This window comes from Arvicanthis niloticus, chromosome 4 (assembly GCF_011762505.2).
Source record: "Arvicanthis niloticus isolate mArvNil1 chromosome 4, mArvNil1.pat.X, whole genome shotgun sequence".
Lineage (NCBI taxonomy): Eukaryota > Metazoa > Chordata > Mammalia > Rodentia > Muridae > Arvicanthis > Arvicanthis niloticus.
In genome coordinates, this window is record NC_047661.1 from 77,237,532 (window position 1) to 77,254,268 (window position 16,737).

The window sequence follows — 16,737 nt, forward strand, 5'->3', positions numbered from 1 at the left end:
CTGCAGGAAATGCTCAGAATGGACAGTTCTAGGAGAAACACTAGACTAGTGGTTTTCATGGGGCAGGGGCAGGGGCAGGGGCAGGGGCAGGGGCAGGGGCAGGGGCAGGGGCAGGGGCAGGGGCAGGGTAAAACATGGAGAGGCTCTAATGAGCATGAGGCTTGTTTCTGGGAAAATATTCTGGAATTAGGTAACAACTGACAACTGCACAACTGGAGTTGTACACTCGTCAAGGATAAATTTTGTGTAGTACTTAAATTGAGTTTTAATAAAGCTGCCATTCCAAAAAAAAGAAAGAAAGAAAGCAAAGCCAGAAGAGAAACTTGCCGAATTCTTTGCATCTTAGAAAAGATTCTTTTATTAATCACAAATAAATTAATTTATTGGTGATAGATAAAAGATGTTAAGTGTTATTGGGGCTGGAGAGATGGCTGAGCAGTTAAGAGCACTGACGGCTCTTGTATAGAACCTGGGGTTTGGTTCCCAGAATCCACAGGTGACTCAGAACCATCTGTAACCCTAGCTCCAGGGGGTCCAGCATGCTGTCCTATAAGGGCACTGTGTGCACTTGGTACACATATATAAAATCAAACCCAGTGAATACTAAATAGTTGATCCTAAATGGCTCACAGGCTCTAACAGAAAGTCTACCTACATATCCTTAAGTGGCCTTCAATATCCATTAGCTATGATTTAGTTTTATCATAAGGAAGTTTTACTGTAATCTTCAGATAAAACAGTCTAAAACAGAAGCCACTCTACATTTTGACAAGAGAAAAACATACCCACTAGGCAATCTGCATGAACATGTAAGGCATTTCCCCAGGACTAACAATCTAACAAGGAGAATCAAAATCATGTAATTTGTTCTTGCATTCCCCAAACCCCTTCACAGCAACACATGGTCTCTGCTCAGCATCCCAGATACCAGCTATGAATTCTACAAGGACCAGGCTTCTTTTCCCTTTGAGACTGAATAATAGGCAAAGAAGAGATTGAAGCCACCATATCATTCCTGAAGCTCCAGAGTCATTTAAATGCCAAACTCTGAAAACCATTCTGCTTTCTGCCCTACAACTCAGAAGCACACTGGTGCCCACGCTCAGCATCCTTCTCCAGAAATAGCCAGCCTGAAGCCAGGAGAGCTCATGCATAAGCCCATCTCTGGCAGCGTCCTCACTTGCATAGAAGATGAGGGTTCAGATGATGTCCCTTATGCCATCCCCTGCCACGCTCACACACCCATGCCACCCACAGTCCTGGAATAACACAGTGTCATCAATCCCCTCACACCAGAGCACTGGGAACTATATAAAACAAAACAAAGCAAACAACTTCCCTGGCCACCAGAAATAGATGGCCCAGCCAGAAATAACGCTGCCAGAGACAGTAAAGTGAGCAGCTCGGCAGAAGTGACAGGCGGGTTGCAGTGATCTAGCAGTAATCAAGGACTCTGGCTCCAAACTAGATCCTCTACCAGTTTAACCCCGTCAACGCTATCAGGACTTGGGGTGTGTTCACAGTGGGCTCAACTCAGAGAGCTCATTTGCTGAGCTTCTGCAGTAAAAGGGAAGCTACCAAGCAGTGCTCTCACTTATGCCTCAAGGTTTTCAGTAACCTTGGGGCTGAGGAGGTAGTTCAGTGGGTAAGAGCACTGAAAGGGAGAGGACTTGAGTTCAAATCCACAGAACACATGTAAAAGCCATGTAGATGGCTCTGTGTGCCTGTAAGTTTTGGGTTCATTAAGAGACCATGCCTCAAAAGTAAGGTAGAGAAATAGATACCCAACATTCTCCTCTGCCCTCTGCACATGTGCGCGTGTGTGCACACACACACACACATACCACCCACATTGCATCGAGATTTCCAGTTGCTCTCTTTCTCAGTGGCTGGTATAACCTAGCACAGCATGCCTACTGTATATCAGATGCTCTTAATCTCCCTATCTGGCAGTGAAAAGACAGAATAGATTTTGCTACTCTACCAGAGGAGCTGGGTTCAATGCCCAACACCCACATGGCAGCTCATTTTAGCTTCATGTTCCAGGAGCTCTGACACCCTCACAGGGACATACATGCAGCAAAATACCAATATATATAAAATAAAAATAAATTTAAAAAGGGGAGGGAGAAGCAAATCTGATTTCAACATTTCCCTGGTAAACCATTTTAAACACTTCCCAATTAAGACTGGGTAAATGTCAGAGTCTTTAGATAATCAAGGGACACGCAGACTTTTCTGTTTCCTTCTCTAGTTTCAACTCCTCTCCACATCCCCTGTCAGCATGCTCTCAGGCTGTTGACTAACTCTAGTTCCTTCCTTCATCCACAGCCTGGCTCATGCTTTTTCTTCTGGAAAATTCCTCATTGGTCCCTTCATAATCCACATCAGTCTCTAACCTGCCTTTCTCCTGTTGAGCAAAATTAAAACAAAGAGCAGGCCCAGAGAACCCAGGCACAGTGACCATTGGGTCTCCCGAGCAAAAGTAACCTTCATTTTCAGATGTAGCAGAAGCTTAGCTTTTGTAAAGGCCATTATTAAGACCAGAACCGAAGCTCACCCAATCAGAAGTGTCAGTCAACCAAAATAAATGTAGGAAACTATACACATGGAGACTTTCTAATGGAACAGATCAAGCAAGTTAACTTTGTGACTGCAACTAATAAAAATAACTTCCTTCAGTTCGAAATCACTTGGTTTCCATATTCTCCTTGTAAGCATTTCTTTGACATTTTGCCTCAGGAACAGGAAACCCCTTATACCAGGGTGTTCTCACAATTGAGAATTACTCCAAGAGAAAGTCAAATTTTTGTTGTATTCTCTTTTTAGACAGTCAAGTGCAGTTTTCTCTAGGAATCTTCCCCTACACCATGCAGAGATTCATTCTAAGAGCTCAAACTACTTTGGTTGAAACTATTGACTTCTATCATAGCAACGATTACATTGCAGTGTGTTTTAATTTGCACACCAGACTATTGTGTTTGCTCTGTAGTTCTTAAGAAAAAAATTGAATAATTTTATATGTAGGATAGAAGCGAAACTTTGCTGAAGGTCTATGGAATGATCACATCACATTTGAAAAGAAAAAAAAAACAATTATGCTTGTGGATATTGAAAGTTTAGAATTTTCTCTTCTCATCTAATAATGTTCCAGATGTCTGAAGACATCTGTGGAAACTAAACCAGTATAGTCGAGATGCTGTAGTAACGAAAGCGTAAAGCCCCTTTAGAAAATAAAATGCAGTTTTCCAGAAGCATTAATGTTTCAAGGCTGTGATTAGAGGGAAACTGCAGACTTTAGCATGACCCAGATTCACCTAAATCAGCACAGGATGCTCAACTGTAGTAACACAATTCCCTGGATAAGATTCCTTCCTATTTTGGTTTAGTCTTTCTTCTCTCTCTCTCTCTCTCTCTCTCTCTCTCTCTCTCTCTCTCTCTTTCTTTCTTCCTTCCTTTCTTTTTTTCTTTCTTTCCTTCTATCTATTTTCCTGCTATAGATTTTGTGACTCAAGAGGAAAAGCTTGCCAGGATGGGTGGAACCTCATGAGGCAGACTCACTGTGGTTAGAGCCAGCAGCCTGCCAGAGAAAGCTGGTCTCAATGTACAGCTAGAGAATACTGTTGGTGGTTTTGAGGGCATGTTCATATTAAAGACATCATGGTTGGAAAATAGGTAATCAGGGAAAGGCAGTGGAGGCCTGCTCTTGATTTTATAGCCAAAAACACACACCCTTCTTGAGCTCTTTCATAGCTCAGACTGTAGCAGCATATTTTTCCTGCAAGTTGGGAGGAGCTAAGGTGGGAGGAGTAAGGAGAGGAAGAGAAGAAGGAAGAGGAGGAGCTAGGGAGAGGGAGGACCTGAGAGAGAGGGGAACATGGCTGCAGACATGCGCATGTCTCTAACAGTCAAAGATAGTTGATATATCTAGGTTGGGTATTGGGTTACACCAGTAACTGTGTGGGCATCTTGTTATTGAGCATCACCAAATATATAAAGCTATTGGATAATTTTTAAACATTAGAGTCTTATTTCTGCCGGGTACCGCGTGGATGGTGGGATGGTCTGGGCTCAGCTCAGCCTTGTGGAAACAGCATTGGTGTCTCTGGCCGCCTGAGCTGTCAGCTTGAGCCTGAGGCTGGTGCAGCAACAAGAACACACCACTGCTCATAACCTCAGGCCTAGCCTAGTCAGGAACATGGTGGCTCAGTAACTACAAGCCAGATTGGATGCCTCCGATTTGAAATATTACCTCAATTAGTGGCAACCAATGTTTGGCACAAATTCACTAGAAATTAAAGTTTATTACACCTGAGAGTAAACGTTGTATTTTAAAGAAAGTGAGTGAGTAAGCGCTGAGATAAGTCACGTGGCTCCTAGCACAGGAACCCTGAACAAAAAAACTGCTTGTCCCTTGCTGTGGAGAAATTCAGGTTGCTTTTTGTTAGAAAAAGAAGGAAATAGCTTACCTTTAGGTCAGAGAGATTTGAACTGTTAATTAAAATTGAGATTATTTGTTTTTAAGATAGATTTAGAAATAGATTTGTCCAAATCATGTGGGTATTATCACCCGTGGTTTGGAACTTAGGGAAAATTGTCACTGACTCTAGAGTAGAGAGTACAGTGTATAAGTGGAGGCTGCTCTGGAGTGCGGAGCCAAACAGATAGATGATATAAATAAAAAACTGTTCTAGGCAGAGAGCCAAACAGAAAGATAGCGTAAATCAGGTGTATTCAGATGATATAAAATTTTATTACCTCACAGGAGACTCGGGTTCAGTCTAACGTGGGCCCCATGGGAATTCTGGGTTCATTTCCTGCTTGGCAAAATAGGGAAGGCCTAAGAATAGGCACATACAGTATTTTAGTTATTAAATTGATTTTATTTTCAAGATGGGTGTGACTTCCAGTTTTGTGGTTATATTTTTCCTCTGGGAAAGAGGTCAAGATAAAGTTTTTTCTAGTTACTGGCTCAAGGATATCTGCTTTGAGAAAAAAAGGTTTTGTCTGTGTGTTTTCAGAAGAGACAAATAAGATATTTCTGTCTTCCAGAATTATATGGATTAGACATGACAGAGGCAGGCTGCCAGAAGACTAGATTCCAGAATTCAAACACAAAAATTATCTTGATACTAAAATTTGTTTTGAGAATCATATATTACAGAAATACACAGCCTTGGTGTATATACTCATCAAGCAAGCTGAGCAGATCTGCTCGAACCTCTGATGTCCTGGAATGTCAGCTGGATGCAGTGAAGACACAGACGACAGAGGCTTATCAATTTATCGTTCTCCCTGCCCCTCTTCTAATATCTCAATGCCCATATTAAGCTTGAAGAAGTTAATGGAGAGTCGGCACCCCTATTCCCTAAGCTTGGGGACTAAAGTGGTTAATATCAGGCTGTCCTTCTAGGGAAAAGTAATGGTTTTATTGGAACAGGGAGGAATAGTTAGAATTGATTACATTGCCATAACCTATTGGTAGAAATCTGTATAATTGTTATTAAGCTGAAGTTATAGTTCTTAAATGGTACAACATTTATTTTGATTTCAAATTCAAGGATTTCATTGGTATAATTTTCTTCTAGTAAGTCAAAAATTGGTAGGTACAAGGCTTAGACCCAGTCCTTCTTTAATTTTTTTTTTTTAATGGATCTGAAATGCTTAGCCTGTGAGTTAAGGGCCTATAGCAAATTCATGGCTCTGAGTTATTGTTAGGGTGTTTTTTAGATTTTAATTAGAAATAGCTGAGGGATTTAATGAACAACATTAAATCATCAAAACATCAGAAGTCCACAGAATTGACTTTACAAACATTCCTATATTATTGTTCATTTGATTAGAGACCTGTCTGCTCCTGACAGCTTTCCTGTCTTGGATTCTAGAAGAAATTGAGTATCTTTGGAGTTACTCCAGTTGTGGTAAGACAGCCACTAGGCAAAAAATGCCTCTTTTCATCTATAGACAATATACTGTCCAGAAAAAGGACACACTTGCAGAATAGTCAACTGATTATATCTGCCAAGACAGAGTGATCAGCTCTTAAAAATTCTTCATTACTAGGTCTGTCAGATGATCCTGGGCCAGAAGGCTGAAGATCAGATGCTCCAGCGTTTTGAAGTATAGGGACTATCTAGGTGTTCAGTGGTTTCTATAAATTGGCTAAGTTTTGGAAGCTATGCTTTGTGCTTCCCATATCTTCAGTTAATTCAGTCATTCTGGATTTCTGATGGGGTTGAAGACTTATAGTCTCATAGCCAACCCAGGCTATTTTGAGAGGATGGTTTTCAGCTGACATTCATTCTAAAGCCAGGTCATAAGCCAGGTTCAGAACTAAGTCTTTTAGTTAGGAGAGATGACAGAGGTTCTGTTTAGTTGGCAAAAATGATGGACTGGGTATTCAGTTTATCTTGAACCTTACTGATACAAATTGGTATAGTTGTGCTCTAATTGTATTTTGAGAGAAAGTTTTTTTTTTTTTTATTTTAACAGGAAGAGTGATATGTAGTGGCATATTTTCCCCAGAGGTTGGGAGGAGCTAAGGTAGGAGGAGTAAGGAGAGGAAGAAGAGGAAGGAGGAGGAGGAGCTAGAGAGGCAGAGATGTAAGAGGATAGAGAACCATGCTTGGATCGAGAGCAGTCCTGGGTAACAACTTATATCTAGGTTAGTTAATTGGGAAACACCTCCAATTGTGTGAGCATCTTGTTAATTTGAGCATTACCAAACATAAAGCCTTTGGTTAATCTTTAAACATTAGAGTCTCATTTCCACTGGGTACCGTGTGGATGGCAGGATGGTCTGGGCTCAGCCCAGCCTTGTGGAGACATCACGGATGATTGGCAGAGCCATCTCCCACGTTGGCATCTTGTGGGTGCCAGGGCCGGTGTCCTGGCTCACCTGAGCCGGCAGCCGGAGCCACGGCAGCAGCATGTTCCCACTGCAGCTCATGACCTCAGGTCTAGCCTAGCTGGGAACATAGCTGCCTTGTATCACAAGACAGATTGGGTGCCACCGTTTTAAAATATTACCGCAAGATCAGACCATCCTGATTTATGTATAAAGGCACACTGTACACTCTCACCAATGGAAACCCCTCTCTGAATGGTCCTCACATCTCCCAAGACACTTGGAGCCAGTGGCATTATTGCAGCTCTACATGATTTGGGGCAAGTTATTTGAACTTTGGTCTCTTCGCTGGTATAATGGACTTAATATGAATATCTATCTCCTAAGTTAAAAGGACACTGTCAATAGGACAAAATGGCAACCAATAGATTGGGAAAAGATCTTTACCAACCCCACATCCGATAGAGAGATAATATCCAATATATACAAAGAACTCAAGAAATTAGACTCTAGACAACTAAATAACCCTATTTAAAAAATGGGGTACAGAGCTAAACAAAGAATTCTCAATGGAGAAAACTCAAATGGCCAAGAAGCACCTAAAGAAATGTTCACCATCCTTAGTCATCAGGGAAATGCAAATCAAAACCATCCTGAGATTCCACCTCACACCAGTCAGAATGGCTAAGATCAAAAACTCAAGTGATTGTAGATGCTGGCAAGGATGTGGGGAATGAGGAACACTCTTCCATTGTTGGTGGGATTGCAAGCTGAAACAACCACTCTGGAATCGGTCTGGCGGTTCCTCAGAAAATTGGACATAGTATTACCTGAGGACCCAGCTATACCTCTCCTGGGCATATACCCAGAAGATGCTCCAACATATAACAAGGACATATGCTCCACTATGTTCATAGCAGCCTTATTTATAATAGCCAGAAGCTGGAAAGAACCCAAATGTCCTTCAACAGAGGAATGGATACAAAAAATGTGGTACATTTACACAATGGAGTATTACTCGGCTATTAAAAACAATGAATTTGAGAAATTCTTAGGTAAATGGATGAAACTAGAAATTATCATCCTGAGTGAGGTAACCCAATCACAAAAGAACACACATGATATGCACTCACTGATATTTGGATATTAGCCCAGAAGCTCGCAATACCCAAGATTTAACTCACAGACCACATGAAGCTCATGAAGAAGGAAGACCAAGTGTGGGTGCTTCAGTCCTTCTTAGAAGGAGTAACAAAATACTCAAGGGAGCAAATACGGAGACAAAGTGTGGGACAGAAACTGAAGGAGGGGCCATCTGGAGACCATTCCACCTGGGTATCCATCCCATGTGCAGTCACCAAAGGTAGATGCTGATGTGAATGTCAATGCATGCTGACAGGAGCCTGATATAGCTGTCTCCTTAAAGGTCTGCCAGAGTCTGACATATTCAGAGGCAGATGCTCACAGCTAACCATTGAACTGATCAGGGGGTTCCCAATGGAGGAGTTAAAGAGAAGGAGCTGAAGGAGGTGAAAGAGTTTGCGACCCCATGAGGAGAGCAACAACGCCAACCAACCAGAGCTCCCAGGGTCCCCTGGGAGCACATAGGGAAAGACCATGGCTCCAGCTGTATATGTAGGGGAGGATGGCCTTGTCAGGCATAGATGGGAGCGGAAATCCTTGGTCCCAAGAAGGCTGGGCGCCGTGGGGGGGGGGGTGGAATTCAAGGGTGGGTGGGGGCACATCCTCATAGAAGCAGGAGGAGGGGATGGGATAGGGTGTTCTTGGGCAGGGGGGAAATCGGGTAAGGGGACAACATCTGAACTGTAAATAAAATATCCAATTAAAAAAGAAAGAAAGAAAAGTGAGCCAGAACTAGTTGAAACAGCATGTTACAGATCTTGAAAAATCTTGAGTATATAGAGAGTACTCCATGAACATCAGTCATTATTATTTGCTAGGGACATAATTCTCTTAATTAGTCTCATCAAAAAGTATTTTTAAAATCTCTGTTTCCTTCTCTTCTTCTATCTCTCTGGTTTTGTCAGTGCCTGAATGACGTTTTCCCTCCTGCTCCATCATTAACACACAGATACCTGCTTTAAAATCTGTCACTCATGATAGATACAGGGTCACTGCAGGAGAGCCACAGATCTAAGGGAAAAGTTGATCTTCAATAGTTTTCAACAAATTTAATGCTGAACATTTATTGAATACACGTTGTATGCTACATTACTCTAGATGCTGTAGACTGGCTGAGGGCAAGCACAGAGTCTGAATTAGAATATGCTTTACCATTAGAGAAACCATCCTAACAAACAAAAAGGAGAAACATGATGCCTTAGTCAAAACTTGAAGGATAAACAGGTGTTAACCAGGTGGAGAAGGAAAGAAAGGTTTGCAGGCAGAGAAACGACCAGAAACAAAGACATAGAAGAAGACAGCTGTGCATCACACACATGGTCGGGACTTTGATTCACACAAAGAATGTGTGAGATGATATTATGATATGAAAGGAATTTCCTGCTTAGCTGGGAAGATCTGATAGAATTCTAATCTGTATCAGCTTTAACAGAGAAACTTAGAACTTCATTTCCAGGTGGGACCCTTCCTTAGCACCTGATACACAAAGTCAGGATGGGCAGTTCCTTTCTGAGCCCTCCAGGCAGTCATTATCCACCCCCAAATAAATTCCCTTATTATTGATGGAAAGTAGAGAATGAACACACAGAAAAGAGAGCCCCTGGCTCATCCATCAACTCCTTCTGCCACATTTATACATTAACATCTATGATGGTTTGAATAGGAATGGCCCCCGTAGATTCTTTTGTTTGAATGCTTGGCCCATATGGAATGGCACTATGAGGCATGGCTCTGTTGGAGGAGGTGTATCACTGTGGGGGCAAACCTTGAGGTCTCTATGCTCAAGTTCTGCCCAGTGTGGAATCAAAGTCTTCTCCTGGCTGCCTTTGGCTCACAATGTAGAACTCTTGGCTCCTTCTCCAGGACCAAGTCTGCCTGCAGGCTGACATGCTTCCCACCATGATTATAATGGACTAAACCTCTGAAACTGAAAGCTAGCCCCAACTACAGAGTTGCCTTGATCATGGTATCTCTTCACAGCAATAAAACCCTAAGACAGAGTAATTGTCATTTTCCCTGACTAATTATGTTCTGGCTCCATAGCACACCAGTGTTTACATTTTGGGTCTGCTGGATCTTACTTTGTGTCATGCACAATTATTCGAGTATATTTCATGTGCAGTTTGAGCTTACTGAGACGTTGGCTCTGGAAGTGGGGTTGCTCCCCCACCCACTTCAGACCCAAACACATTCATCATGCCAGTTGTCCTCTGAGGGCCCTTGTCTAGGTTTATCTAGGCCTCCCTGACTCTGTGACAGGGAAGGAGAAGAATAGCAAAACAGCCCAAGAGGAAGAACACTCTGCCTTTGAGAGCAGCTAGAAGATAAACCATCTCCAACAGAGGTTATGATGGTTTGTCCCTTGTTATAAAACTCCCCACAGAGGGAAAGAGAAGCTAAAAATGTATCCATGGGAAATTCCTATGTGAGAAGCTCATCCCTAGAGAAAGCTCAATCAAAACCCCCAGCTTATTGCCTCAACCTCCCCAGTCAGTTTCTGCTGGATGTTAGAGCACCTGAGTTGATGATCATATCTCTAGCTGTTGTTATTTGTTCATTTACCAGGGATTCTCATCCAGTGTGCTCTGCCAGGGATCAATATTGGGAACTCTAAGACCACCTTAAGGGGCTTCCCCACTTGACTGCTGCTGGATGTTTTCAGCATCCAATTTAATCATGTTTGCTCTGTCTGTCTGTCTGTCTGTCTGTCTGTCTGTCTGTCTATCTATCTATCTATCTATCCACCCATCCTTCTACCTACTTACCTATCTATTAATCTATCTATTGGTAAATCTCTCTTGATCTATCTCTTGATCAATCTATCTATCTGTCATCTATCATCTATCTATCATTGATTTATCTATCTAATTTATCTATCTATCAATCAATCATCTGTCTCACTTGCTATTTTTCTCTTTGGTCTCCTGTGTATATAATAAATATAATAAATTCACTCATTCAAAACAAAACTATGGCCATCAGATATTGTACTGGCTACTTTTACATCAACTTGACACAGCTATAGTCATCTGAAAGGAGGAGACTTCAATTGAGAAAACATTTCCAGAATATAGGGCTATAAGCAGGCAAGTCTGCTGGGCATTTTATTACTTGGTGGTTGATGGAATAGGGCTCAGTTCATTGTGGGTTAGAATTCCCCTGGGCCGGTAGTCTTGGGTTCTACAAGAGGGCAGATTGAGCAAGTTATCAAGAGCTAGCCAGTAAGTAGACTCCTCCATGGCCTCTGCATCCGCTCCTGCTCTATTTGAGTTCCTGTACTGACTTCCTTTGAAGATGAACAGTGATGTGGAAGTGTAAGCCAAATAAACCCTTTTCTCCCCAAATTGCTTTGATTGGGGTGTTTGATCACAGCAATAAGTAGTACAGAACATGTTGAAATCAGAATAACTCCCGTGTAACTCCCTAGAATTCTTGCATCAGAAAACATTTTCAAAGGAACCACATTACTGGTAAATCACTGTTTACTGAGCCAGCTCCTTTAATGTTTCTTCTTTTCTTGTTCGGGCTCTCATTTCTTACCTCCTTCTAGCCTACCTCTCATGGACTCAATCTATGTATAGCCTTCTTCCTTTCCCCTAAATGCCCTCTTCATTTGGAATTTTATATCTCTGACCTGAAAACTTAAACCCAGTCAGTGTACAACATCCATAACAGGTGCCCTCTGTGAGAAAGCCCTTCCACAGTCCTTTAATAAAATTTGACACACTCTCTCTGTATCTCAAATTACATGGTCCTTATTGTTAAAGACCATATTGTTAATTGCTGCATTACTATGTTGTTAGTCATGCAATGCATGGACTTCCTAACACGGGAATGAAGGGCAGGGACACTATCAAATGCTTCGTGTTCAAATCAGGATGACTCCTAGCTGCTCATACCAAGCCTGTGCTACTTTGACATGTTCCACAAGCTCTAGAGGGATGAAGCCCTGTCTGGTCCAAAAGCTTCCACATAGCTCTCTCAGGAAGCCCCTACCCATCCTTTATGCCAAGGCCATGAAATACATGTTTTAAAACTTACAGAACACGTCCTGATGTCCTGATTTTTTTCCATTTTTAGGGTAGGGCACTAGAATGTGTCCCTAACTTTCAGCAATGCTTTCCAAACTGATGATTCCTTTGATTGCCAATTCCCCGTGGAAGTGCTCAGATGTACAAAATAGTTGTGCGTGTTTAAGGGCGAACACACATATTAGCACTCCATGAACCAGCAATTTAGTTTTGCTATTTCTTTCTTAACACATAGAGGCAAGGGTTTTAAATGCCTCTGCTTGGCCTTTTCTTTGAACCACAGCCTTATATACCTGTCAGTGATTCTCAGAGTTGAGAAGTAAGGACTGATCCCTTATATAAAACCTGAACTCTAAAAGCAAAGGACTCAGGCGTTATATCTGGAGTTCAGCTGACCTTGCTAGTCCCCCAACTCACAACATCGGTGATCCGACATCCTCACTCCTAAGCTCTCCACTACCTTTCACCAAAAGGAGTTACACCACACTGAGCCTTTCAGAGGTGCCCTCACAGCTGCTGAGATGCTCTGCAAAAGCACCTGCCCTTTGAGCAGCAGCAGATCCAAAAGGTGAGGGAAAGGAGGATGTGAAGGTGCTACCACGCCTACTCCCACCACCATTATCACCCACAGAAGTATCTGGAAGGATGTATTTGTGGTCCTAGGGAATGTCTGTAACTATGAGTTGAGGAAGGACAGAGTAATGCATGGTAACACAATTGCTTTTGAAAGCATAATTTTATTGTGCTATGTTCATAGCTATCCCTTGTGGACTAAAAGGAAACCCATTGGTTTCCTGAAAACCTATGTACAAGTACTCATGAGATGCCCGCTCCCTGGGTATCCCCCAGAGGGCACCAAAGACCTGTTTCTTTTTTTGGAACATGGGTATGAAGCTTTCTGAGTGCCTCCTCTTGGGTGGTATAAATACAGGTTCTATTGTACAGACTTCTGAGGGCCAACCTGGCTTGCAGGGAGCTGGGAATCTGCATTGTAGCGTTGATTTTTGCTCTTGGCCAAATCTATGGATATTTAAGAAGTCCATCTTAGGATTTCTCTGTTGCTGTGAAGAGACACCATGACCATGCCAACTCTTATAAAACAAAACTTTGACTCGAGACTGACTTACAGTTTCAGATGTTTAGTCCATTATCATCATGGTGGGAAGCATGGTATCATGCAGTGCCAGCAGATTTGGTGCTGGAAGAGCCCAGAGTTCTACATCTTGATCCCCAGCAGTAGGCAGCAGGAAACTGAATTTGTTTCACACTGGGTGAGCATTTAAGAACTCAAAGCCTGCCTGCCTCCATATTGACACACTTCCTCTAATAAGGCCACGCCTCCTCCATTATGGACACACCTCCTTCATTAAGGCTACACCTTCTCCATTAAGGCCACGCCTCCTAATTTTGCCATTCTAGTACGGCCAAGCATTCAAAAACATGAATCTCTGGATGCCATAGCTGTTCAAACCACACAGAGTCTGAAGCAACTATACCTGATTTTTGTTAGAAAGCAAATGGCTCTCTTTGAGCTCCCTGAGAGAACAGACAGTATCTAGCTTTCTGGCATTGTCCAAGCTGGCAATAGAGAAAATTGTCCTGGGCTCACTATGTTGCAAGTACAGCTTTCTCCAGGTGTCATTTCCCCTTCCTGGGTTCATCTAATAAATGAACTAGAAAGATGACCAGTAAAACAGAATTCACTAGTATAAGCAATTGATCTTCCACGGGCTCTAGCAAAGAGCAAAAAGCATATACTTAGGGTGCATACATTCTTGAAAGGGTCACCATTATGATTACTAAACCATACTCCAAATATAGATCATATTTTCTTTTCTTTATAAAATCCTGATTCCATGCTTCTGTCTCACCTTCTCAAAGTCTCGAAGAGCCTGGGTCTGCACCAGAGGGGGCTTCTCAAATGCTCTTAAGGAGTGTGCCTGCCCAAAGGGGATCTTCTCAGCACTTCTCCAGGTCTGCGACTGAACCGGAGGACCTCGATCTTTAGTGTCACTGAGAAAGGCTGACAAGGAAACAGAACAGTAAGAGAAAGAGCATACATAATAAAGGCAGCATGGCTGTTCTAACTGGCACGTTCCAGCAGAAGTTCTGCAGAACACAAAACAACTATAGGTCATATGGAGAGAATTCACACACGATATCGTACGTGGAGCTTATTATTCATGGTCTCTAGTGAGTCCTGAGACATAGCTTATGTCCATGCCTCTTTGTGATAAGATGGCCATACTCCATCTCCACCCAAGTTGACCAAGTAACATGAACTGACCAAGAAATCACACAAGAATTATACTACATGCATCAGGAAACGAGGCTGTCTGTACTTTGATTTTACAACTGAAGCATCTCTGACTGGCACATGTGCAATAGTGAGTGTGCTGATGTCATGATAGCATTAATAAGAATAGTAAATGAGATTTAGGAAGTGCTTATTTCTAGACAAGAATTTTGATCATTTAATCTTATCTCCGAGAGTGACATCATTATTATACCCATTTTAATGGGGGCATCAGAGTAAAGATTTCATTTTGATGGCATGATTTATTTTACTCATTTGCAAGCAACTTTAATTTTGCAATCCTAGCCTCATTAAAAGTACAAAGAATTCACAGAAGTATTTGCATTATGATTGACTACACTATAATATATGCTGTTTCCTAGCATATATAATTACATACAGGGGATTTCCATCTAGGGAATTATATACTTCAGTGATGTGTGCAAATTTGGAAATGTGTGGAGACTCCCATTATGAACTGGAAGAGCCCCAAATCAAGGGAATGATAATCAGCAAGAAACAGTGATGAGAAAGGGCACAGTCCACAGCATCCTTACCTGCTGCACTGCTTGTTCTGGGTACCATCTCTCCATCATCTTCTCCAAAATAATGTCTGTGAAAGAAAACATACATTAATTCATGTAATTAATAAGGTACGTGACACAAGGCTCACTGTATTGCTGAGATACGAGACATCTGTGCACTGGCCTCACCCATTCCTTCACCGGTACTCATTACACTCTTGCCACAGGTCTTAACTGCTGTTGTGGTCAGTGATGGCAAAAGCATAGAGAACTTAACTAGTGTAAGGGATTGGTGAGAGAGACCTTTCAAACCAGATAAGGAGGATATCAACCCCGTGAAGAGCAGGAGCAAAAAGAATATTCTATCAGGAAGCAACAGCAAGGGTTCAAGGCCAACACATCTCTGATGTGTTAGAGGGATGCAGGGAGCAACCAGACCAAGTCGAACCTTCTTAGAGAATAAATAATGATAAAGTATCAAATACTTAGATTTCACATAGATTGTTCTGGATACTGAGTGAGGCTATGTGAAGTGAGAAAAAAGAAAATGGTGTTCTAGTTCAGCTCTCTGCTGCTGTGATTAGATAAGTTGTGTCAAGTTGATGAGGAAAAGTAGCCAAGGTCATATGGGGGGGGCATTGATACCTCAAGTAAGAAGTGTGAGGGTTTTATAGGAAAAAGGCAGTGGTGAAGGAAACCCAACACATAATGTTTACACAATAGAACTGACACAAAGGGGGCTGGGATGTAGCTGAGTTGGTAAAATGCTTGACTAGCATGTATGAAACCCTAGATTTGCTCCCTGCACCCAGGAACAAAGCACAGTGGCTCTTGCTTGTGATACCAGAACTTAGGAGGTAGCAGCAGGAGGATCAGAAGTGTAAGGCTATCTGCAACTGCATAGTAAGTTCAGGGCAAACCTGGGCTATGTAAGATCCTGCCTCAAATAGAGAAAATAAAATACTCAGCAGACATTCTCTCTCTCTCTCTCTCTCTCTCTCTCTCTCTCTCTCTCTCTCTCTCTCTCTCTCACACACACACACACACACACACACACACACACACACACCACACACATGCACACCACACACAACAGACACACACCACACACACACACACCACACACACTACACACACACCACACACACACCACACACACACCACACACACACCACACACACCACACACACCACACACACACACCACACACCACACACCACACACACACACACACACACACACACACACACACCACACACACACACACACACACACACACACACACACACACACTAAAAAGCAAAGTCCATTCATGGAAACATTAGTAATGATATGATCCAGGAGCCAGAGCTTTATCTGCAAAGTACAGACAAGCACTGTCATCCTTTACACAGAGAGGACAAAGATCACAGAGAACAGTCAATAAGAACTTGCCAAATGCCTACTTGCTGTTAGGTGCTGTGTTTTGTTTGAGTTTTTGTTTTGGGTACTTTAGGAAGTACTAGAGATTCAGCCCAGGGCCTCCTGCCTGCTGACTTAGTGAGCACTGAGCTATAACTCCCAGCTCCCAAAGATCAGAGTTTTATTGAAGCTGAAGAAATAAAAACAATATCAGAAAATAACAGTAAACAAGATTCAACAATAGATTTTAGTTTTCAAAAGGGATGACTAGTCCAGTGAGGATAAAAATATTTAATTTCATTTAGGGGTAGCCTGTGAAAATAGAAAGATTTCTGTTTTAGTGTAGGAGTACTTGGGGACAAGTTCTATAAAAGGGCAGTGTAAACGGAGGCCACGGCCACTCGGAGGTGTGGTTGAGGGGAAGGTTTCTATTGTAGCTATGAGGGAGAGCACAGCCAGAGGCATCTGGAAGAGTCCAGAGCAGAGAGAGAAAGT

At 42.3% G+C, this 16,737-nt stretch overlaps 1 protein-coding gene across 16 annotated transcripts in view; it reads right to left on the reverse strand.

Annotated features, from left to right (window-relative positions):
• Positions 1-16,737, reverse strand: part of Pde4dip (phosphodiesterase 4D interacting protein) — a 191,958-nt gene that overhangs the window by 132,108 nt on the left and 43,113 nt on the right. For all 16 annotated transcript variants that reach the window (XR_004606602.2, XM_034499721.2, XM_076933000.1 and 13 more), the window contains exons 2-3: positions 14,875-14,930; positions 13,893-14,044 (exon numbers count right to left, since the gene is read on the reverse strand). Coding sequence is in view for 15 of the 16 variants with exons in the window: in XM_034499721.2 (XP_034355612.2) it covers positions 13,893-14,044; positions 14,875-14,930 (208 nt within the window). In the remaining variant the exon portion in view is untranslated. The remainder of the gene's footprint in view (positions 1-13,892; positions 14,045-14,874; positions 14,931-16,737) is intronic.